General features: G+C 40.7%; 1 protein-coding gene across 1 annotated transcript in view; it reads left to right on the top strand.

The window, feature by feature from the left end:
* CDH13 (cadherin 13) overlaps positions 1–25,184 on the top strand; it is a gene marked incomplete at both ends in the record, with an annotated part of 1,025,013 nt that overhangs the window by 204,658 nt on the left and 795,171 nt on the right. The window contains one exon of the mRNA XM_079724018.1: positions 21,343–21,454. Coding sequence (XP_079580144.1) covers positions 21,343–21,454 — 112 coding nt within the window. The remainder of the gene's footprint in view (positions 1–21,342; positions 21,455–25,184) is intronic.

The following is a 25,184-nucleotide window of genomic DNA, read 5'->3' as shown; positions in this document are numbered from 1 at the left end:
ACTGGTTCATGTACGGCTGCTTGAGAAGCTCATGGCTTTGTTTACACTCCGGGTAATTGTGGGTGCCTCTGTTTTCAGCTTTTTGGCCTAGATTCTCCCAGTAGTTCTCCAGTTTTGTGACTGATATCACAGGTGCGGAGTGTGCTGAGCAGCTTCTCTGGCCCCTTCAGGCCCACTCCTTGCCCTTCTGCACCTTGCCCTCTGCTCCATGTGGAGGTCCCCTGACCTCTGGCTTCCAGGGGCTTAGCCCAGGAGTCTGCAGACTTTTTCCTAGAGAGCAACTCTGTATTGTAGTGTGAAAGCAGACATGACAACACATCAATCTGTGAGCCTGTCTGTGTTCCAGTGCTTTATTTACAGGAACAGGCAGTGGGCTGGATTTGGCCTGTGGGCTATGATTTGCCAATCAATGCTTGAGCCACTGGGAGACTAGGGCAAGAGCTTAGAAGCAGGGAGGAGAGGAAGTTTCTGCAGTCTGCAGTGTCCCTCTACTGGGGATCGCAGGGAGCCCCCTCTATGTAGCTCTTTTTGTTCGGTCTGGAAACCATCTCCTCTCCTAGAACTTCAGGCTTAGATGAGGTAAATGTGCCCTACTCTCACTGGGATGCTTCCCTGTGCCCTGTGTTCCTTCTCCCCAGCCCTGCCCATCCTTTTGCTCGTTCCTACATCCTTCTCTCCTTAAATGGCTCAATTTGAGTATGATGTCAATTTCCTTCTGGGGCTAGGATACCTGGGACTGAGGCATTTCCTGGGAGACGGGACTTTATGGGCTAGATCCCAGACAGTCCCAGGGAAACCAGGGCGAAAGCTGAGACCCAGCTCTCCCTCCTCCCCAGTCCCTTTCCCACTGCCTTAGTTCTGGCCCTGAGCACCTCCCACTTAGATGCTGGCCTTGCTGGCCATTTAACAGAGTGTTCAGATGGGGCTTGCGGTCATCACATCAACATGCACCTCTCTGCTTACTTGCTTATCTGCCCTTAGACTAAAGTCTGTAGCTGATGTCTGACTATCTAGTGTAGTCTCCCAGCCTAGTGTGGATACCTTCATATGATCATATTTTACACTGTATAATTTTTGAAGAAGATCGCTTCTCCTCCAAATTTTACTACTGGGGAGATATACTATTTTTCCATTAGAAGATTCAAACTTACTCTGAAAGAGCAGTAGGATTAGCAGAAACTTTGACTATTGCATTAATCTAGCTTGAGTTGAAAATATCCTAAGGACTGACTCATGAAATTTCAGGTAATTGAACTTCTGGACTCAAATAGACATGAGAAAAAAATATATACCATCCTTTTCAAACTTTTCAGCTCAGCTGTTTTCTTTCTTCTCAGTTCAAAACCTGATGAATGTTTGCTTGATGGGAAGAAGAAACCGGCTCATCCACACCTAAATTTAATGCAGTAATAATAATGAGGGAGGGGGTTTGGGACTTGGTATATTTGTATCTAGAGATGCCTTTTTTGTTTGCTTTTAGTGAGAAGCAGGTTGAAGATTCTTCCTGCTTGTTGTAGAGATCAGGGAGGAGGGGGGTCATTTGCCATTGCAATGAAGCTGAGGGAGGGGATGTCCTCGGTCTTTGGAAACCAGCAATAAGCTGCTTTTATTGCCCTAAAACGTTGTTGCCTTTGAACAAGTGGGCTAAGAGGAAGGGTCTGATGCTCTGAAAAAATATGAACTTGAGTAATGGACCAGGCTGACTCAGCTCCCCAGAATACAAAAGACAGTAAATATTGGAAGCAGTTCTAAGAGGAGAATACTGGAGACTCTTTTTTTTTTTTTTTTTGCGGTACGCAGGCCTCTTACTGTTGTGGCCTCTCCCGTTGCGGAGCACAGGCTCCGGATGCGCAGGCTCAGCGGCCATGGCTCACGGGCCCAGCCGCTCCGGGGCATGTGGGATCTTCCCGGACCGGGGCACGAACCCGTGTCCCCTGTGTCGGCAGGCGGACTCTCAACCACTGCGCCACCAGGGAAGCCCTGGAGACTCTTTTAAGGTGGTTTTAGTTTCACTGCAACACAGGTGAGTTCTCTGCAGCACATTCAAGGGAGACCCTTTTCCTAGGAATATTAGTGGATGAAAAATGGAAGCTCGGGTGCTCGGGGAGGTCAAGAAGGAAGAGGCCTGAGTGTAAGAAAAATCTATATAAGACACAAGTGCGAACCAAAAATCACTTTTAAATTTAATTTAGGAAAACTAAGAGCACAAGTAGGATAATAAAAGGCAGATGTTATTTGTTGCCAGAGACAAGTAAAGAGAGGCATAGATGGTGGTCATCTGGAGATGAAATTCTGCCCATGAGGGCGATATCCTTATCATGCGTGGGGTGTTGTTCTGTTTGACTCCAATCCCAATGCTATCTCAAACCCACGTACTTAGTGAAAATCCTTGATGTTTAAATGTTAGCAATTAATCCATGAACTAAAAGCCATCTAACAGATATAGTGGTCATGTGTGGCCTGCTGGCCAGCATAATTTGCACCCTCTCTGTTAGAGCCTGTTTGTCCTTGGAACAAAGTCTGTAGCTGATGTTTGAGTATCTAGGGAGACACTAGTGTGGCTGTCTTGTGTGTGTTCTGACCATTAGTATGGTACTATAGACAAACTTTCAAGGTCATATTGATTATCTCCAGCTTAGCAAAGCAGCAGCTCCCTAATTATGTCAGAAGGCAGGATTATCTCTGATCATTTGAGCTAGGACTCTGGATAAAACATCAAAAACAATATTTAAATAACAAAAGGTCAGGGATCAAGGATTCATTGCATCTTCTCTTACTGTAAAACCAAATTATGGTGGGCCATTTTGCTCCATTAGTGACGGTTTTCCAGGCTGTTTTGATGTGTAATGTAACCCCATCCTGGATTATAAAATGTCACCCCGGGAAGGAGGGAAGCTCTACTTGGTGCCATGGTGGGTCATGCTCATAAAGGCCCTGCAAAAGTCCAGGCAAATTCTTGGCCCAGATGACCCAGGATTAGGAACCGGCACACCCAGTGCTGGGCTGGAGCTGCTCAGCTCATAGGAGCCAACTGTGCACACATCTCTTCCCCACTCTGCATCTAGTGACTTCACACTGGTAGCTTGAAATTGGCCATAATGGGAGTATTTACACCATAGAAACTGGCAAATGTTACAAATCAAGGCATTTCTTTCTTGGAGAGCTGGTCGTTAAACACTTGCCAGGATTATTCTGGGTATTCCTCACTGCTGGAAGGTTTCCCTCTATTTTTTTCTCCCTTGAAATCTGAGACCACATTGTGTTCCACTTAGACATTATATTATTATCTTACTTGCTGTTCTGGAAATATAAAGCAGAAAAAAGTTGCTTCTTAAATTATTTTCTAGTTTCTATCTTCTCAAGAATTCTTGCCTTTTAAACATAAAATTGTGAGGTTTCCCTGGTGGAACAGTGGTTAAGAATCCACCTGCCAATGCAGGAAACATGGGTTCAAGCCCTAGTCCGGGAAGATCCCACATGCCGCGGAGCAGCTAAACCCATGCACCACAGCTACTAAGCCTGCGCTCTAGAGCCTGTGAGCCACAACTCCTGAGCCCACATGCCACAACTCCTGAAGCCTGCGCACCTAGAGCCTGTGCTTCACAACAAGAGAAGCCACTGCAATGAGAAGCCTGTGCACTGCAACGAAGAGTAGCCTCCGCTCGCCGCAACTAGAGAAGGCCTGCACACAGCAACGAAGACCCAGTGTAGCCAAAAATAAATAAATAAATAAATTTATTAAAAATATAAAAATAAAGTTGTTTTCAAAGACTTTAGGGATTTTTTCATCATCAGGAATTTTTTCATGTCTCCATCTTGAGACATCTGAGTCCTTATGAGTAATTCTAGTAGCAGCACTGAAGAGGGGATTCAAGGATTACCATCATTCCTAGTCCTCCCCACTGTGCATCTTCTTCTGTTTAAAAGGTAAGGGTATACAGGCACAGTCAACCAAATTGACGTCTAGGACAGTGGTTTCTCTAGTGACCTTATTCACGCACCCCAACATTGAGTTTTGTCCTTTTTTTGACTTTTTCTACTGATTACTTACTCCATTCTTATACTTTTAATTGTGTTTTAAAAGTAGGTATTTACATATCAATCCTTCCAATTTTGCTCTGTGTTCCTAAACAGTAGGGGCCTTATCTTACTAATTTTTGTCTCTTTTGGCACTGACACATAATAGGCACTCAATAAATGTTACTTACTTCAATGAATGAGTCCTTCAGAATATGATTAATTGGCATGTAAAGAGCAGTCATTTAAAGTCCTTCTGATTCAGGCAAATAAAAATTTGGAGAAATTTTTCTCTTAACTGTACATTAATTAGGCAGTTAGATTTTAAAGAAAGATGCATATTACACTCTATGCTGAGGAAAGATATGAGGTGTTCTTCTTAACACAATCAATTCTTGACCTTACCACCAGTTTTTGCTGGGTTTATTTCTTCTGGAACTTTTCAAAGCAAGAAACTTTAGCAGTAAAAAACCAATTTAACAAGATAGACATTTAGTTCAATAGAAGAATTTTCCTGGTGTGAAAAAATAAATTACAAAAAGGACTTTGCCTCTGAAAGATAATTAATAAAAACCTTCCAGTATGATGACAAATCTGACATCTTGTCTAATGTCTGGCAGAGAAGAAAGTGTTGAGAGTTGCACAGTTAGAATAAAATGTTCCACTTCACAGCAAGGCCAGGCAGGATCTGATAATTATTTCTAAGCAAGAAAAGGTCATAGTTAGTTGTTAAATTGACACAACATCGGGCCTGGATATATAACTATTGACCATCAGTAAGGTATCCATTTAGATTTTCCTGATTTCACAGGCAAATATTGCCAGGAATGTGGGGAATTGTGGAACGACAGCCTCTTGGATATTTTTGCTTTTCTTTTTTTAATTTCAGCTTTATTGAGGTATAATTGATAAACAAAATTATAAGCTATTTAAATAATACGTCATGGTGACCTGACACACATATATTGTACATTGAGAAGGATTCCCCCATCTAGTTAGTTAATACATCCATCGTCTCACATATCTATCCCTTCTTTTTTTTTTCTTTTTTTGTGAAAACATCTGAGTTCCAGCCTCACAGCAGACCTCAACCATACAACACAGTACTATCAACCATAGTCACCTCAGACCTTATTCATCTTATATCTGAAAGTTTGTATCCTTTTACCAATCTCTATTTTCCCCACACTCAAGCCTCTCACAACTACTTTTCTACTCTCCGATTCTATGAGTTTGACTTTTGTTTGTTTATTTTTTTTTTTTAGATTCCAGATATATGGGATACCATGCAGTATTTGTCTTCCTCTGTCTGGCTTATTTCACTTAGCATAATGCCCTCAAGTTCCATCCATGCTGTCAAAAATGGCAGGATTGCCTTCTTTGTTTCTCATGACAGAATAATAGCCATAAATAAATATATAAATATATATATAATTGTATTATATATACACCTTTCCTTCCCTTATATAAGTTTTTCATGGGTGGTAGTAAGCTGAAAATGGTCCCCTGGTCCTCAGGTTCTAATTCCCAGAGCATGTGACTGTTACCTGGATTACCCAGGTGACCCTGATGTAATCACAACCGTCCTTATAAAAGGGATGTGGGAGGAGTCAGTTAGAAACCGAAGGCAGTATGATGACGGAAAAAGAGAGACAAATAGATTAGAAGATGCTATGCTCCCAACTCTGAAGATGGAGAAAGCAGGCCATGAGCTAAAGGATGTAGATGGCGTATCAGAGTTAGAGACAGAAAGGAAACAGGAGCCTGCTGAAGGGACACAGCCTGTGGACCTATTTTAGGCTTCTGATACCCAGAACTGTAAGGTAATAAAATATGTTTAAGCCACTAAGATTGTAGTAACTTGTTACAGCAGCAATATGTAACTAATACCTGGGGCTTGTCTTATGTTGTGTTCCCTTTGAGAGCCTAAGACAAAGGACTAGATACAGGTAGTTTCCTTTGGCAGGTGACCGAAGAAGCAGGAGTGAGGGGCAAGAGCGGGATGCAGGGGAGGAGGGAGAGAGCCAACGTAACAAGGTATCATTGATGTCACTGCTGTGGACAACGAGGGCTCAACCCACTGGGACCTCTCGGTGGCACTCAAATGTCTCTCAGAGTACTAGGTCTGGAAGAAGGCAGGTTGGGGCATTTAACCAGGTGCCACTTTCCAGCATCAAGGCCAACACTGAAGTCTGTGCTGGGAGCCTTAACTCCCCTGAATTTCCCAACTCTGCTCAGTCTCACTGTAACCTGCAGTGTAGGAGCAAGCCCCAGAGCAGAATGTGAAAAGGTTGAGGATACTCTGCAGGGCAAGTCTGAGCTCTTGGGGAATTGTAGTGACTGAGATTAGAGGTTGGCCAAGGTGATGGATTCAGGCCCTGATCTTCTATTGAGCTGAATCCTCAAATCCCAGACCTATTCCTTTAGTAAGCCTCCTATAAGTAAGTCCTTATAAGTCCTATAAGTAAGTACTCCTTTAATAAGACTCCATAGAATTAGGGTTTTATATGTAGACCAAACAAGTCTTCTAGTCCTGGCACACAGTAGGTATTTCATATTTGCTCAACTGAATTTCCTGGGGCTGCTAAGGCTCACCCAAGATTACCTCACATAAGGACTCCTTTATTGACTTAGGGGATGCAGGTCTTAACTGACGTTTGGCAGCACTAATTTAATTACCAAAATTTCATAGACACAAACACCATCAATTCTAGGGCAGGTACAGTCTCTAGTTTCTACTAAGAGCCAACAAACCAAGTCTTCCTAATTTTTCATTAACTAAAATTTTTACAAAACACTATTTTTCTTTAAAAAATTTCCACTGTCTAGTTGATTAATTCTGGAATCTTAAGAGTGAAAAATTAATTCTATTGTGACAAAAATCGTGACTTCATTGAGTGAATAAGTTTTGGCTCTGTTTTAGCCTGTTTAGCCAGACTCAAGGAGGACCTGTCTGGTCAATTCAATCCTATTTTAGACAACAAAACACTTTCAAATAATCCTGAAAACAACCCAGAGCTTGTTATCCCTCGGAAATTGCTCTCTGTTTCTTCAACTGGCATGCCTTAGTGTTTGCATATACCTGATCCCTGCATGGAACTTTCTTTCTTATACTTTGCCACTTGAAAAATATCAATCATCTTTCCAATATGGCCTAATCTGTGACATGGTCCCATTTCCCATTTTAATCCAAAGAGTGTGTTGTTCTCTATTCTGTATTTTCATAACACTTAATACCTATTCCTCTGTATTAATGCAAATAATAACAACAATAGGTAGCATGTAGCACCTATTATGAGCCTGTTCCTGTCCTAAACCTTTTGATTTATGTTAACTTATTGAATCTCACAATCAATGAGAATAGACACAATTAATGGCTGTATCGTACAAAGGAGGAAACTATAACACAGAGACGTTAAGTAACTTGCCCAGGGCCACACAGCAACTACTTGGTAAAATTGGGATCTGAACCCAGGTAGACTAGTTCAAGAATCTTTGCTTTGAACTGCTTCCTAATTCCCAATAGAAAGTTTTATATTATATTTTATATTATATGCCTGTGTGTCTGCCTTTCCTTCTAGATAATGAGTTTATCAAGAGCTTTGTTTATTTCTTCATCTCTGGCATCTAGCCCAGGGCCTGGAAGATAATAGAAACTTTAAATTTTGATTAAGGGAATTAATGATAAAAAATGAACCCAACCACTCTGTCATAACAGCAGATAAAAACACCCACTCCGTCATTTCAAAGGAACAATTACTAAGACAAAAGAAAAGAGGCTATGCCTATTTATGCTCAGGAATGGAGCATGGAGGCATTATTTCTACATCATGACTTTCTGATGGCCTTGTCCAAGGGTTCCAAAGTCATGTCTCTCTTTTTTTTTTTCAATTTTATTTATTTATTTTTTATATAGAAGATTCTTATTAGTTACCTATTTTATAAATATTAGTGTGTATGTGTCAATCCCAATCTCCCAATTCATCCCACCACCACCCCCACAACCCACGCCCTGCTTTCCCCACTTGGTGTCGATACGTTTGTTCTCTACATCTGTCTCTGTTTCTGCCTTGCAAACCAGTTCATCCATACCATTTTTCTAGATTCTACATATATGCGTTAATATACAATATTTGTTTTTCTCTTTCTGACTTGCTTCACTCTGTATGACAGTCTCTAGGCCCATCAGCATCTCTACAAATGACCCAATTTCGTTCCTTTTTATGGCTGAGTAATATTCCATTGTATATATGTACCACTTCTTCTTTATCCATTCGTCTGTCGATGGGCACTTAGATTGAGTCCATGACCTGGCTATTGTAAATAGTGCTGCAATGAATATTGGGGTGCATGTGTCTTTTTGAATTATGGTTTTCTCAGGGTATATGCCCAGTAATAGGATTGCTGGGTCGTATGGTAGTTCTATTTTTAGTTTTTTAAGGAAACTCCATACTGTTCTCCAGAGTGGCTGTATCAATTTACATTCCCACCAACAGTGCAAGAGGGTTCCCTTTTCTCCACACCCTCTCCAGCATCTATTGTTTGTAGATTTTCTGATGATGCCCATTCTAACCAGCGTGAGGTGATACCTCACTGTAGTTTTGATTTGCATTTCTCTAATAATTAGGGATGTTGAGCAGCTTTTCAAGTGCCTCTTGGCCATCTGTATGTCTTCATTGGAGAAATGTCTATTAAGGCCTTCTGCCCATTTTTGGATTGGGTTGTTTGTTTTTTTAATATTGAGCTGCATGAGCTGTTTATATATTTTGGAAACTAATCCTTTGTCTATTGATTCACTTGCAAATATTTTCTCCCATTCTGAGGGTTGTCTTTTCATCTTGTTTATAGTTTCCTTTGCTGTGCAAAAGCTTTTAAGTTTCATTAGGTCCCATTTGTTTGTTTTTATTTCCATTTCTCTAGGAGGTGGGTCAAAAAAGATCTTGCTGTGATTCATGTCAAAGAGTGTCCTTTCTATGTTTTCCTCTAAGAGTTTTATAGTGTCCAGTCTTACATTTATGTCTTTAATCCATTTTGAGTTTATTTTTGTGTATGGTGTTAGGAAGTGTTCTAATTTCATTCTTTTATAGGTAGCTGTCTAGTTTTCCCAGCACCACTTATTGAAGAGGCTGTCTTTTCTGCATTGTATATCCCTGCCTCCTTTGTCATAGATTAGTTGACCATATGTGGGTTTATCTCTGGGCTTTCTATCCTGTTCCACTGATCTATATTTCTGTTTTTGTGCCAGTACCATACTGTCTTGATTATTGTAGCTTTGTAGTATAGTCTGAAGTCCAGGAGCCTGATTCCTCCAGCTCCGTTTTTCCTTCTCAAGATTGCTTTGGCTATTCAGGATCTTTTGTGTTTCCATACAAATTGTGAAATATTTTGTTCTAGTTCTCTGAAAAATGCCATTGATAGCTTGATAGGGATTGCACTGAATCTGTAGATTGCTTTGGGTAGTACAGTCATTTTCAAAATGTTGATTCTTCCAATCCAAGCACATGGTATATCTCTCCATCTGTTTGTATCATCTTTAATTTCTTTCATCAGTGTCATAGATTTCTGCATACAGGTCTCTTGTCTCCTTGCTAAGTTTATTCTGAGGTATTTTATTCTTTTTGTTGCAATGGTAAATGGAAGTGTTTCCTTAATCTCTGTTTCAGATATTTCGTCAGTAGTGTGTAGGAATACAAGAGATTTCTGTGCATTAATTTTGTATCCTGCTACTTTACCTAATTCATTGATTAGCTCTAGTAGTTTTCTGGTAGCATCTTTAGGATTCTCTATGTGTAGTATCATGTCATCTGCAAACAGTGACAGTTTGTTTTACTTCTTCTTTTCCTATTCGAATTCCTTTTATTTCTTTTTCTTCTCTGATTGCTGTGGCTAAAACTTCCAAAGCTATGTTGAATAATAGTAGCGAGAGTGGGCAACCTTGTCTTGTTCCTGATCTTAGTGGAAACGGTTTCAGTTTTTCACCATTGAGAATGATGTTGGCTGTGGGTTTGTCATATATATAGCCTTTATTATGTTGAGGTAAGTTCCCTCTATGCCTACTTTTTGGAGGGTTTTTATCATAAATCGGTGTTGAATTTTGTCAAAAGCTTTTTCTGTATCTTTTGAGATTATCATATGGTTTTTATCTTTCAAGTTGTTAATATGGTGTATCACATTGATTGATTTTCGTATATTGAAGAATCCTTGCATTCCTGGGATAAACCCCACTTGATCTTGGTGTATGATCCTTTTAATGTGCTGTTGGATTCTGTTCGCTAGTATTTTGTTGAGGGTTTTTGCATCTATGCTCATCGGTGATATTGGCCTGTAGTTTTCTTTTTTTGTGACATCTTTGTCTGGTTTTGGTATCAGGGTGATGGTGGCCTCGTAGAATGAGTTTGGGAGTGTTCCTCCCTCTGCTATATTTTGGAAGAGTTTGAGAAGGATAGGTGTTAGCTCTTTCTCTAAATGTTTGATAGAATTCACCTGTGAAGCCATCTGGTCCTAGGCTTTTGTTTTTTGGAAGATTTTTAATCATAGTCTCAGTTTCAGTGCTTGTGATTGGTCTGTTTATATTTTCTATTTCTTCCTGGTTCAGTTGTAGAAGGTAATACCTTTCTAAGAATTTGTCCATTTCTTCCAGGTTGTCCATTTTATTGGCATGGAGTTGCTTATAGTAGTCTCTTATGGTGCTTTGTATTTCTGCAGTGTCTGTTGTAGCTTCTTGTTTTTCATTGCTAATTTTATTGAGTCCTCTCCTCATTTTTCTTGATGAGTCTGGCTAAAGATTTGTCAATTTTGTTGATCTTATCAAAAACCAGCTTTCAGTTTTATTGATCTTTGCTATCATTTCCTTAATTTCTATTTCATTTATTTCTTCTCTGATCTTTATGACTTCTTTCCTTCTACTAACTTTGCGTTTTGTTTGCCCTTCTTTCTCTACTTCCTTCAGATGTAAGTTTAGATTGTTTATTATAATTTTTCTTGTTTCTTGAGGTAGGATTGTATTGCTACAAAATTCCCTCTTAGGACTGCTTTTGCTGCATCCCACAGGTTTTGGATCATTGTGTTTTCGTTGTCTTTTGTCTGAGGTATTTTTTGATTTCCTCTTTGATTTTTTCAGTGAACTCTTGGTTATTTAGGAACATATTGTTTAGCCTCCATGTGTTTGTGTTTTTTACTTTTTTTTCCTGTAATTTATTTCTAATCACATAGCGTTGTGGTCGGAAAAGATGATTGATATGATTTCAATTTTCCTAAATTTACCAAGGTTTGATTTGTGACCCAAGATGTGATCTATCCTGGAGAATGTTCCATGTGCACTTGCGAAGAAAGTGTAATCTGCTGTTTTCGGATGGAATGTCCTATAAATATCAGTTAAATATATCCGGTCTATTGTGTCATTTAAAGCTTCTCTTTCCTTACTAATTTTCTGTCTGGATGATCTGTCCATTGGTGTAAGTGAGATGTTAGAGTCCTCCACTATTATTGTGTTACTGTCGATTTCCTCTTTTATAGCTGTTAGCAGTTGTCTTAGGTATTGAGGTGCTCCTATGTTGGGTACATATATATTTATAATTGTTATATCTTCTTCTTGGATTGATCCCTTGAGCATTATGTAGTGTCCTTTCTTGTCCCTTGTAACATTCTTTATTTTAAAGTCTATTTTATCTGATATGAGTATTCCTTCGCCAGCTTTCTCGTGATTTCCATTTGCATGGAATATCTTTTTCCATCCCCTCATTTTCAGTTTGTATGTGTCCCTAGGTCTGAAGTGGGTCTCTTGTAGACAGCATATATACAGGTCTTGTTTTTGTATCCATTCAGCCAGTCTGAGTCTTTTGGTTGGAGCATTTAATCCATTTACATTCAAGGTGATTATCAATATATATGTTCCTATTACCATTTTCTTAATTGTTTTGGGTTTGTTTTTGTAGGTCCTTATCCTCTCTTGTGTTTCTCACTTAGAGAAGTTCCTTTAGCATTTGTTGTAAAGCTGGTTTGGTGGTGCTGAATTCTCTTAGCTTTTGCTTGTCTGTAAAGCTTTTGATTTCTCCATCGAATCTGAATGAGATCCTTGCCGAGTAGAGTAATTTTGGTTGTAGGTTCTTCCCTTTCATCACTTTAAATATATCATTCCACTCCATTCTGGCTTGTAGAGTTTCTGCTGAGAAATCAGCTGTTAACCTTATGGGAGTTCCCTTGTATGTTATTTGTCATTTTTCCCTTGTTGCTTCTAATAATTTTTTTTTGTCTTTAATTTTTTTCAATTTGATTACTGTGTGTCTCAGGGTGTTTCTCCTTGTGTTTATCCTGCATGGGACTCTCTGCGCTTCCTTGACTGGGGAGACTATTTCATTTCCCATTAGAGAAGTTTTCAACTATAATCTCTTCAAATATTTTCTTGGGTCCTTTCTCATTCTCTTCTCCTTCTGGGACCCCTATAATGTGAATGTTGGTGCATTTAATATTGTCCCAGAGGTCTCTTAGGCTGTCTTCATTTCTTTTCACTCTTTTTCTTTATTCTGTTCCACAGCAGTGAATTCCACCATTCTGTCTGCCAGGTCACTTATCCATTCTTCTGTCTCAGTTATTCTGCTATTGATTCCTTCTAGTGTATTTTTCATTTCAGTTATTGTATTGTTCACCTCTGTTTGTTTGTTCTTTAATTCTTCTAGTTGTTTGTTCTTTAATTCTTCTAGGTCTTTGTTAAACATTTCTTGCATCTTCTCGATCTTTGCCGCCATTCTTTTTCCGAGGTCCTGGATCATCTTCACTATCATTATTTTGAATTTTCTTTCCGGAAGGTTGCCTATCTCCACTTCATTTAGTTGTTTTTCTAGGGTTTTATCTTGTTCCTTCATCTGGTACATAGTCCTCTGCCTTTTCATTTTGTCTCTCTTTCTGTGAATGTGGTTTTGATTTCACAGTCTGCAGGATTGTAGTTCTTCTTGCTTCTGCTATCTGTCCTCTGGTGGATGAGGCTATCTAAGAGGCTCTGCAAGCTTCCTGATGGGAGGGACTGGTGGTGGGTAGAGCTCGGAGTTGCTCTGTTGGGCAGAGCTCAGTAAAACTTCAATCTGCTTGTCTGCTGATGGGTGGGGCTGAGCTCCCTCCCTGTTGGTTGTTTGCCCTGAGGCGACCGTGCACTGGAGCCTACAGGCTCTTTGGTGGGGCTAATGGTGCACTTCAGGAGGGCTCACGCCAAGGAGTACTTCCCAGAATTTCTGCTGCCAGTGTCCTTGTCCTCACAGTGAGACACAGCCACCCCCCGCCTCCACAGGAGACCCTCCAACACTAGTAGGTAGGTCTTGTTCAGTCTCCTATGGGGTCACTCTTCCTTCCCCTGGGTCCTGATGCACACACTACTTTGTGTGTGCCCTCCAAGAGTGGAGTCTCTGTTTCCCCCAGTCCTGTGCAAGTCCTGCAAGGAAATCCCGCTAGCCTTCAAAGTCTGATTCCCTGGGAATTCGTCCTCCCATTGCCAGACCCCCAGGTTGGGAAGCTTGACATGGGGCTTAGAACCTTCACTCCAGTGGGTGGACTTCTGTGGTATAATTATTTTCCAGTTTGTGAGTCACCCACCCAGCGGTTATGGGATTTGATTTTACTGTGATTGTGCCCCTCCTACTGTCTCATTGCGGCTTCTCCTTTGTCTTTGGATGTGGGGTATCTTTTTTGGTGAGTTCCATTTTCTTCCTGTCGATGATTGTTCAGCAGTTAGTTGTGATTTTGGTTCTCTTGCAAGAGGGAGTGAGAGCACGTCCTTCTACTCCGCCATCTTGAACCAATCTCATGACTCTTTTTTCACCTTCCCTCTTTTCCTCCCTCTGTCAGTTTCCCTCCACTCCACCTTCCTCTTTCCCTCCTCTGTTTCTCCCTCTCCATTGGTTTGCTCAAATTATATCTTGAAAAATCAAATAAAGGGAACCAATATTTTGTGAGTGTCTACTGTGGGGCCAACACTGTGGTAACCATATGAGTGTCCTGTGGCTACTATAACAACTTACCACATGCTTAGCAATGTAAAACAGCACCATGGATTATCTTACAGTTGTGAAGGTCAGAAGTCTCACTGAGCAAAATCAAGGTGTCAGCAGGGCTGTATTCCTTCTTGAGGTTCCAGAGGAAAATCCTTTTTTTGGTGCCTTTTCCAGCTTCTTGCGTTCTCTTGCATTCCTTGTCTGGTGGCCCCTTTCTCCGCCTTCAAGGCCAGCAATGGCAGGTTGAGTCCTTCTCACATGACATCACTATGACCTGGCTTTCATTTTCACATCTCTTTTTCTAAGTCTTCAGTGCTTTCTTCCATTTGCAAGGATCCTTGTGATTACATGGGGTCCATCTAATCTAGGATAATCACTCTATTTTAAGGTCAGGTGATTTTCAACCTTAATTCCCCTTTTCATATAGTGTGACATATTCCCAAGTCCCAGGGATTAGACTGAGGGCATCTGTTGGGGACCATATTCTGTCTACCATATAGCCTTTCTTTTTACATTATCTCATTAAAGTCCCCCAGCAACTGTATGCATAGGTGGTGTTATGCTCATTTAAAGAAAACACAGAGGCTGTTCAAGTTTAAGTAATTTGCCCAAAGTCCGAGAAATGGCCACATAGCCAGAATTCAGGCTCAGATTTGTTTCGGCTTCTTGTCCCATGCTTTTCCAGTTATATGCATCTTCCCTTTTAATAATTTGAGGAAAAGATACTGAGTATCATTCAATTAGAAATAAGGTCTAGAATGTTGGTCTCAAACTGTGTATGAAGGCAACAACAGGACCCTTTATCTCCCCAAGAATTACAAAATCATTTCTAAGTGTCGTGCATTAATGGCCAAGAAGGTGGCAGGTGTTCTGTGTCCGGAGGCTGTAAAACACCAGGAATATTTCAAGGAGGTCAGACTCAGGGAGCATGGATGACATGAACTGTCACTTACAGTGAACATATCAATATATGCGCCTGCAGGTGTGTGTGTGTGTACGTGTGTGTTTTTTTGAAGTGCTTCTTTTCTCTGTGCTTTCCCTGTAGGCGGTGTGCCTTTATAAACCCTTCCAGGACTCAGGGTTTTTGGTCCCTGGCAGGATAAAGAATCAATCAGCTACATTGCTGTAACATTTTTATATCCTGCAAATCAGAGATGAGTAGTCTTTCTTCTCCACCAGTCTAAGCCCCTCCAAACTGATTCCACTGGACTGACTTTGACAAGAGTAAACCGGAGGTGTTTTGTGGCAAGGATAAAGTAACTGTCCATCTACCCTAACAGCAAAAAGCGAGTGAGTCAGTGAAAGGAAAACAACAAGGGGCCAGGAGACACTAGCGAGTTCATTTGGAAAATACCATTTTGAAGCTGACTTAAGAGGGGATGAGATCTGAGCTTGTTCACAGCCTGCTGAGATAATTATTTGTGGCAGTAACTTTCTCTGTTTTTATTTATGGCCGCTTCAAATACAGTTGTGTTAAGCTTTTCTTCAGTTCTTCTATTTCTCTCTGGCCTCTAGAACAGTCTGTGATGCCATCGTATAGAAAACCCTCTGCCCTTATGCCTTCCAGGTTGAGCCAAGTGTAACAAACAACCCCAGATCTCAGGGACTGCAGGCTATACATGGAGTTTCCTTGCTGGGCATCTCTCCCAGGTGCTTGTCCTCTAAGCAGTGACTGATTTCTTGGATCGTTCTGTTGGATGACTCCACCACCTTGGAAGTCCTTCTATTCTATTTTCCTCGATGCGTAAAAGAGGGCACTTCAGGGACCAGGACTAGTGGTGAAAATCCTTCCACCCTCCTTTTGTTGCCAGTGCTTAGTCACATGACCAAAAATACTGCAATAGAGCCAGGAGCACATAGCTGTGGGTACTATTATGAGAAGTAACTAGATACTCATAACAAGGAGAGTTCTTTGCTTGAAAAGCTTATTTCCAAAGTCTAAAGCAGGGGTTGCAAACTCATATGCCTAGAGGGCCAGACAAGGGTGTAACTGAGTTGAGTGACGGGGAGCAGTAACACAGGGAGCCATGCAGGCGAGGATAGCTCAGAGAGGTGTGCGTGATAGAACATGATAATCTTACTTTTATGACAGACTTCTCTGGCTGAACCAACCACATCTGCTGGCCCGATCCATCCCTTATGCTGCCAGTTGGCAAACTGCAGTCTGGGGCAGAAAAAAAATCATTTTTCTGGAAGCAAACTCCAAAGTTGGCTATGCTCTTGAATCAGCACCTGTGAGGATAAACATAAACTCCTTCTTTTTAAAAGAGAAGGCTCTGAACAGCAGCTCAGAAATGGAAGCTAAAAAGAGAAGCAGGTATGAAGAGTGTGTTGTCAGAATTTGCCATCCATACGTAAGCTTAGGGCAGGGGCTCATACACAGAGGACAGAGCCCTGATTTGTCATTTTATTCTTTTTTTCTTTAATATTTATTTATTTATTTGGCTGCGCTGGGTCCTAGTTGCAGCACGCAGGATCTTTGTTGCGGCACACGGGGTCTTTGTTGCGGCATGTGGGGTCTTTATTGCAGCATGCGAGATCCTCAGCTGTGGCATGCAGGATCCAGTTCCCTGACCAGGGATCAAACCCGGGCCCCCTGAACTGGGAGTGTGGAATCTCAACCACTGGACCACCAGGGAAGTCCCTGAGCTGTCATTTTAAAGGATGCTCAGTGTCCTGCAAAAGCAGCACAAGTCAGTCCACAGTAGGCCCTGATGTGCTTACTGTGCAGCTGACCCCAAGGTGCAAATTCTCTCCTTATCTTTTACCTGATTCAGATCCCTACTGTTTCCCTCTGATATTTCTGAGCATAGTCTATCCATTGAACAATTTTATAGTAGCAACAAAAGCAATATTTTGATGATATTTGTCAATGTCTACCCTGGGAATATGAGTGAATCCTGTATATTGATTTAAACATAATACATAGAAATAATAATAATAATAATAGTAAAACTAATAATAACAAACATTTATTGAGCAATTATTATGTGTCCAGTACCGTGCAAAGCTCTTTACAATAGTTATCTCACTTAATCCTCATGACAACATATAAGACTCTATCTGAGGAAACTGAGATACAGAGGGTTACAGCTAGTAAATGGCAGCTGGTAAACTGGGATTCATACAGAACCATTGTGGCTCTGTCCTGTGCTTATAGTCTGTCTGAACGTGAATCTGCCTTCATAAGCAGGCTGATTGTAATTTTCATGTAATAGAAATCCTTTGGTGATCATAAAACTTGATCATTGCTGAGCTTTCAAAGGTGTATTGGTTGCCGATTGTTTATGAAGTGCAAACTAATGCATAAATGAACAAAAGAACCATATAGGAAGACCATTACTGCCATGACATTAAAGATGCATTTGGAATGTTGCTCATAGCATATATTCTGGAAATGTTAAAGAGAGTTTGGGGAAAAGCATATCCAGGTATTATATTTGTAAGAGTGACATGTGATGATATTGGAGAAGGGGCTGCCTGATTCTGGAGTCATGTCTGAGTGCTCATCTTAGACCAGTGAGGGATGCATCTGCATATCCCACGACCAAACCCAGTGCTATTGAATTTGAAGCCATGGTAAGCTCATAGCTGAATACTATTTGAAATCTGCTACAAAAATCAAGGGGTAACAGCAGTAACTCGAATGCTCTACCACTAGTGCTCAGCCAGACATTCAGCTTTTGGGGAGCCCTAAATTAGTCTGGATTTTTTTTTTTTTTTTCGGTATGCGGACCTCTCACTGTTGTGGCCTCTCCCGTTGCGGAGCACAGGCTCCAGACACGCAGGCTCAGCGGCCATGGCTCACGGGCCTAGCTGCTCACGGCACGTGGGATCTTTCCAGACCGAGGCATGAACCTGTGTCCCCTGCATCGGCAGGCGGACTCTCAACCACTGCGCCACCAGGGAAGCCCCTGGATTCTTTTTTAAACGCAGTTTTGTCGTTTCAGAGATCTGCATGAAATCCAGAGAGGCATAAATTCATGTGAAAGCAAAGTGTGTATTGGTTAAAGAGACCACTCTATATTCCTCTCCATTTATCCAGCTAATTCTAACCCATCTTTGAGATCAAAGCAGAAATGCCCCGTCAGTGGGTTTGCTTTCCTTGATTTCTCTAGATGAAGTTCGACTCCCAACTCCCAGCTTTTACATGCTCCTGAAGAGAGCCATGATTTCCTTTCAAGTTAAATTTTAATTTTAGTTAATCAATTAATTAAATTATGATTTGTTAATGCCTCTCACCTTTTATAGTCCATAATAACAGTTAACACTCTTGACTGCTTATCCTGTGCAGCACTATTCTAATTGCTTTATATGTATCATTCCATTGAACCCACATGGCCACTCTCGATGCACAGCTTGTTTTCCATATTTCTCTACATGAGAAAACTGAGACCAGAGTGGCTGGGGGAAAAAATGCCAAATTGCACAGTCAGTAAAGGGCAGAGCCAAGAATGAACGAAGTCAAACAACTCTGGAATTCATGCTTTTAATGACTGTGTTATAGGGCTTCTCCATAAGCTCCAGGACAACACCTAGCAAAGTGCTCACTGAATCCCAGGAGTTTAATAAATGTTTGGGAATAAGTGAATGAATGGACACAGGGAGGACAGAGTGAATGAATTATTTGACTAGTTCTTACCTTGCTAAGTCACACTTGCCCAGGAGAGTGCTGTGTGTTCATATTACAAAGCCTTTAGCCTGAATTTTGCCTAGTGGATGAAGTGACCCAAGAATTTGCAAAAAAAAAAAAAACAAAAAAAACCTTGAGCCTCTGGGAGTTCTCCCACCACTCTCACCCTCCCTGAGCATCTGCAGTTGGAAACGGTTTATTTTTCCTTTATGATTCTAGAGGAATCCTAAGTAGAACCTGCCAAGAGGCCAGGACAGAGACTAAGCCACAGAGAGATAAGCACTAGGAATTCCACTCACCTGTACTCTCAGTCAATCTTGGATTCTTAGCTCAGGATCCCTGGAGAAATGTCGTCTGCCTTAGTTCCTCGGGAATGACTGGTTTACTGGTCTGGGATTTGAGGGAAGATTTAGCTGATTATAAGGTTAACAGTATAATTGTAGGCATAAGGTGCCTGGAGGCAACCCTTGACCACTTGATGTTTAACTGAATTAACGTTGGCCAGTTATAGATTTTCTGCTTGCATAATTGCCAGCAAATGATTCTGAGTCCTGAATCTGCATTTTCTGTGTGCACCACTTGGGATGTCAGCGTTATGATTGCCTTAGACGTGATCTACCCAGAGCCTGCTCTCAAGGCAAGGGAAAGCTTTACACACAGAAGTGCTCAGGTATGCGACTATAGCATCCTTCCCCTCTTTGATTTTAGAAGGATGATGTCGGTCAGGGTGATGACTCTCCTATTTCAGTTCCTCTGATGTTTCTCAGGCCGGCCACATGGTGAACCTTGGGAGATTGATTCTTGCTCTTGTTCCTTGGGTTCAGTGCATTTCAGAGAGCTGGTATTTAGAGAGAAGCCCTGGTTCCACAGCTTCCAACCTTTTGTACACTCCTTTGAGATCACCGGTGGGGATGATAATGAGTTTTCTTCAACAGCCTGTGTGCAGTGGTTAACAGTTTGCATTCTGGTATGGCTGAGTCACTTTGCTGTGCACCTGAAACTATCACAACATTAATCAGCTAGACTCAAATACAAAAGAAAAAGTTAAAAAAAAAAAGGGTTTGCATTCTGGTATCAAAGTTTAGTTTCCCAATAAGCAGACACTGAGTCAAAGATCTGAGTGCAAATAGTTTTATTTGGAGGGTGATGTCAGAAAAATACCAACAAGGGATGAGTAAATGAGCCAAAGAAGAGAAGGCAGCTAATGGACGGTGAGTTATCAAGCCAGATACCACCGTGGACAACTGTTGCTTAAGTCCAAGTGGGAGACAGAACACTTGCCTCTGCGCTATCTCACCTGAGGGCTGGGGTATTCACACAGCAGTTTTCATCAGTTATGGTGATGGTCTTGGGGGTGTGAATTTCCAAACACTGCCTGCTGGCGCTGTACTCAGATAAAGCAGCCTCCCACAGGTTTCAGAGAAATTCCCAGGCAAAAAAATACAAATTCCTGCCTGAAGGGTGTAGGCGGAGCTCTGTCAAAATCAGAGAACACTTAAACCTGGATTCAGATCCTGGCTCCACCCATCCTAACTGTGTGATTCGGGGCAAGATTGTTAGCCTCTCTAGAATGTCAGGCCCCTTTTCAGTAAAATGTGTCTTATAACATGCTAAGTACATCACAGCGCTGTTGTGGAGATTGAAGGAGATAATGCATACAACAAACTTAGGACAGTGCTTGCCATATAGCGAAGGCTGAAAAATATTAGCAATCATTGTATTATAAGTATTATGGAGCATCTTCTCTGTGCCAGTATATGTGGTAGGTGCTCGGTATAAAAGATGGGGAAAAAGAGGTAATCTCTAACTTCACACTGCTTATGGTCTTTGCCTACTAAGCCTATGACTATTTCTTACCTTACTTCATTACCCCTTGTCCAAGAGTGTTTTAACATAACTTTTATGTTCCAAAACATATAACCTAAATTTTTAACTTCTGGATGAAGTGCCCCAAGGATTTGCAAAGACAAGCTGAGCCTTCAGAAGCAATTGTAAAATTTAAATTTCCTAGTAGCCAAACATACTAAAGTCAAAAGAAAGGGGTAAATTTATTTTAATAGTGGATCTATTTAGTCCAATCTGTAAAATAGCATTTCAACATGTAATCCTATAAAAATTATTAATTATATATTTTACTTTATTTTTCTTTTCAGTATTTAGTCTTCAAAAGCCAACATGTATTTTTCTACTGACAGTTTCAGCCCAGCTACATTTCAAGTGCTCAGTAGTCACCTGTGGCTCATGACCACCATATTGGACTGTGAAGGTCTACAGGGCCCTGGATTCTTGTTAGAAGTAACTTCCAGTGGAATAGTTCCGTTTTCCTCCTCTTTGTCGATGACAGTGTTCCTTTGCATCTATGAAAGTGAAGTTGGTTTTAGCTCAGGCATCATATGAAATTGACAGTTTCTGTAATGAAATTTCATACGTGGAAACCATGGTGAGATTCTTAGCAGGTGTAAAAATCTGAGGAAGTTATTTCTTTAACTACAACTTAATGGAAACTGCAGCAGCTGTTCCCATTTGCGTGTTTTCCAAATCTCATTGCCAAAACGAAAGGTTGGCAGCCACAGGAGAGGTATCAACTTACCTCTTAATTTGGGAAATGAAATTAAAACCTCAGCTCGTTTCTAAAAGTCACAGATTTGGTAAAAGTTAGTAGGGCAAACGTATAAGCCGCTGTTAAAATATTGATGGCTTCGTTTTTCTCAGGTGCTGCTGCTAACATCTGCAGAAGATTCGGACTGCACTCCTGGATTTCAACAGAAATTGTTCCATATCAATCAGCCAGCTGAATTCATTGAGGACCAGGCGATTCTAAACTGTAAGCAATGTCACTTGACGATGCTTTTGGCCTATTCACTGATGTCTAAGAATGTGACTCAGGATACGGTATTCCCTAAACTAAGTATTTTCTGATCATTTTTCTTATGTCGCTGCTTGACCCAGGGTGGAAGGTCTTGAATTAGGGCTTTGTCAGCTTAGAGGTGAATAGAGTGGTGTGTGTCTCTTTTTAGTATTTTGTCACCGATAAGCATTTCCTGACTGCTCCCAGAAAAGGGGACCACCAAGCCTCCAGTGTATGAAATCCATTTCCTTTGGGCAGATTCTGAGAACAGACCGTTGCCTTCCTATGGATTGCTGCTCTACCTCATACATAGCATTGGATCAAAATAATGGTGAGAGCAGGATGTTAGCTTCTGGGAATTTTTAGGCATAGGAATTTAAACTCTTATTCTTAATGCTAATAAGACAGTTTTCTGAAAGATTTGAAACCTCTACTGGCTATTCGAAACTCAAATCCCCCCAAATCCAATTAATTTCCTCAAAATATGCTCTGCTCAGATCTGTGGTTATAATCTCTTCCTATTTTTAATGCCAGTGTTATATTGTTTTATCTTTATGAGGGCATGGAGTGCATTGCTAAATGCATAACAAGCTTAGTTTTAGCACAATGAATTTAAAATTGATGGTAGACAAATAAGCTTTTAATTGAGGGCTCTTGAGCACCATTCTTTAACATTTGGGAATGAAGGATATAAAAACAATGGTTTAATTTAGTCAGATGCTCTATGGTCCCTTTAGGGAAGATAACTGTACCTTTGCCGTTATGGTCCCAGGTTTGCCTTTCAGGGTAACCACATTCCTTCACTCCTGTGCTATGTGGCTGGCATGTTTAAAGAAAAGGGGGAAAAGAAAACTCAGCCTGTTCGATTGGATTGTTCTGTGAGGCTGAAGCACATTTTAAGAGTTGAAAGGAACACAATAATGAAGATACAATGTTGAGCATCAAGGGAGCCCTCCAAGGTGAAGCCCATGCACATCTTGATGCAATTACGCCTATGAAATCATTTCAATAATTAGAGTCTATAATGACAAGGTGCAGGACTGGCACAATAAGCGAATTCCAGTATGTGATTTCATGTTAATTTGATCCCTGAGTGTGACTCCTGGGTCAGGCCATCACGAACTCTCATTTGTCTTTTGATTCTTCTATTTGTCAGAATCACTATATTTTAAACGGAACTTGGTTTAAGGTACCATTTTTCTGGCTCTCATCTCCTCTCATCTGCATCATCTCCTCTCTTCTCTTCTCCTTCTCTCTTTTTTTCTCTTTTTCTCCAAGCAATTCCCAAATGGCATCTATATTAACATGTGTGGAAATGTGAAGCCACCCTGAGTATGGAAATTATTAATAGAGTTGGTATGCAAAGCAGGCCCATAAATGTGATTGCTTCTGTAATCTTCACGACACCAAACAGCTTTTACTTCACCTCTGAGAAGCTGGAAACAATCATACTTTGGGGGACCTTTTTCATTTAAACTAGACCATCCTGTACATTCCAATATCACGGTTTTGTGTGTGTCTGTGTAGTTTTTTTTTTTTAATCCCCTAAGTAATTTAGTGGGTTATGGTTGTTGATTCTGTGTAAGCTAGTAAATGCTAAATGGAACTAGGTTGGTTATCAATGATAGCACATTCAGGAAAAGTCAGTGATATAGGAATTGAGGATATTTAAAAATTTATATGTGAATTTGTATGTGAATTGTTGGATCAGCAAAATCTGATTAGCCCCCTTCTCAGTGAAACTGTGGGTCCATGTATATCACTAGGGAAAAATATACAAAGAGCAGATTTGGTTTGATACTTTTCAGTTCATCTCAAAGCAGTGAACATAGGTTGTCATGAGTATAACCCTGAGAATAAGGTTAATTGTGCCTAAATGAAGAAGAAAGTTTTCACAGACTTGAGAATGTCTATTGAATACTGTTTGGGAAATCTGGATTTCCAGAAGCAGTAGCAATGTATTTTGCTCTATTCCACATGGAAGAGGAAATAAAAAGCACAAAAATTTGAACGGACTTTTCCCCCTAACCAACTAACATTTTAGGTCTCCCTCCCTCCCTCCCTCCCCTCTCATTCTCAGTTTCTTTCATGCATTTCTTTCATGCATTTCTTTATGGTCCAACACAAGACCTTTCTATCTCTGAAAAATGTGATTAGCCAAGAAACCAATGAGTGGTGTGACCTCTCAGAATGAAGGCCATATTGTCACAAGACTAACATCTGGATGAAAACTGGAAAGAATCAAGCAGAACCAGAATGTTTAAAAATACTTAGATATTTGAGGCCACTACCAAGATCCAGAAAATGGTTAGGGATAGTTCAGTGATGTGTAACTATAAGCTGATGATCTAGGTAATAACAGAGGCTAAAAGAAACCAGGTTAGTAACATTACCTTGGACTCCTCCTATGGCAGTTACCCTTTCCATTTTTCCTTTATCTTTGCAATATTTAAGCGATTTGGCTTCCAATCATTGTGAATTTTTGTCTTGCAGAAAGTGTAAAGTACAGCATAATCAATCAATTTATGTCTACACTTTTCACCATTTTATAAACTTGTCTGAAAATGTCTCTGCCCTACAGACATAGTATATCTGCTCATACCCCAGACTTATATTCAACCAATTCTGTGTTAGCTTTTAGCACACGTTACAGGGAATGTTTATTCTATCCATGGCTTCCTGCTCTTTTTGTTCAGACGGTAATATTTCCTTTTATCCTTTTTCATCTTTCCCCTCAATTCTCAATGACTTATCTTTTTCTGCTTTAACCGTTACTAATGGTCACCTCCACTCCTTTTATTTCCCTAATATTTTATTCACTGTTAACTCTGATACATCTTTCCCTCAGTTGTTCTAAAGCCTTTTATTTTCTTCACATCCAAATAACTCTTTATTCTACTCTCCTTTCCACTAACTAGACTTGCTTTCGTCTTTAAAGGGCCGTTTTCAACAAGCTTCTAGGATCAAAACATGGCATCCCACTATTTCTTCTAATGTGACCAGGGGAGCTTTATCATTGTAGCTTTCACAGCATGATGCAAAACCCCCAACTCAAGATAACTTGGACAAAAGTTTCCTGGCTTCATCTCAGTCTTACAAGGTGAGCTGGGAGGATGTGTTTATTGTCATTTTCAATGAGAAGTACAAGAAGAAAGGGGAAGACAGTTTAGAAGGCAGAAACTCAGAAAGGAGATATCCACTCAAGGCCTTTGGACTCCAGGAGGAATTTGTGAGGGGTTTGTTGCAGGAGGTCCCTAGAGGTTTCCAACACCCCGAATTCTCTTAAATTGGTTGATGGGGTTGCTTCTCCTGCAACGTGAAAATCATGCAGTTCTGGTAGCCACTATCTTGATACCACAATATTTGGATAGTGACCCTGTTTACAGCCTCCCAGCTGACCCAGGCTCCAGAAGAATATCTGGCCTGGAAAACTGACCAGCCACCCATCTGATATGGAAAAAGACCAAGTGATAATCCCCTGACTATCTTGTGTCCTGAAAAATTATAGAACAGAATATTCTGCCCTGCCATATCAGCTCAGACAGACCTTCCTGGCATTATGGAGGGATCTGTGATCATCTTGTTCACTAAGGCAAACCATACTCATGATCCTCCAGCCTCTACAGGGAGAGATGTCTCCAACTTCCAGTGTCCAGAAAGGACATCTTATTGGCCACCAGCCACTACCAGGTCAGTGCTTTTCACC

Source organism: Hyperoodon ampullatus, assembly GCF_949752795.1.
Source record: "Hyperoodon ampullatus genome assembly, chromosome: 18".
NCBI lineage: Eukaryota > Metazoa > Chordata > Mammalia > Artiodactyla > Ziphiidae > Hyperoodon > Hyperoodon ampullatus.
The sequence above is the reverse complement of the archived record's forward strand: the minus strand, read 5'-3'. Positions and strand labels throughout refer to the sequence as shown.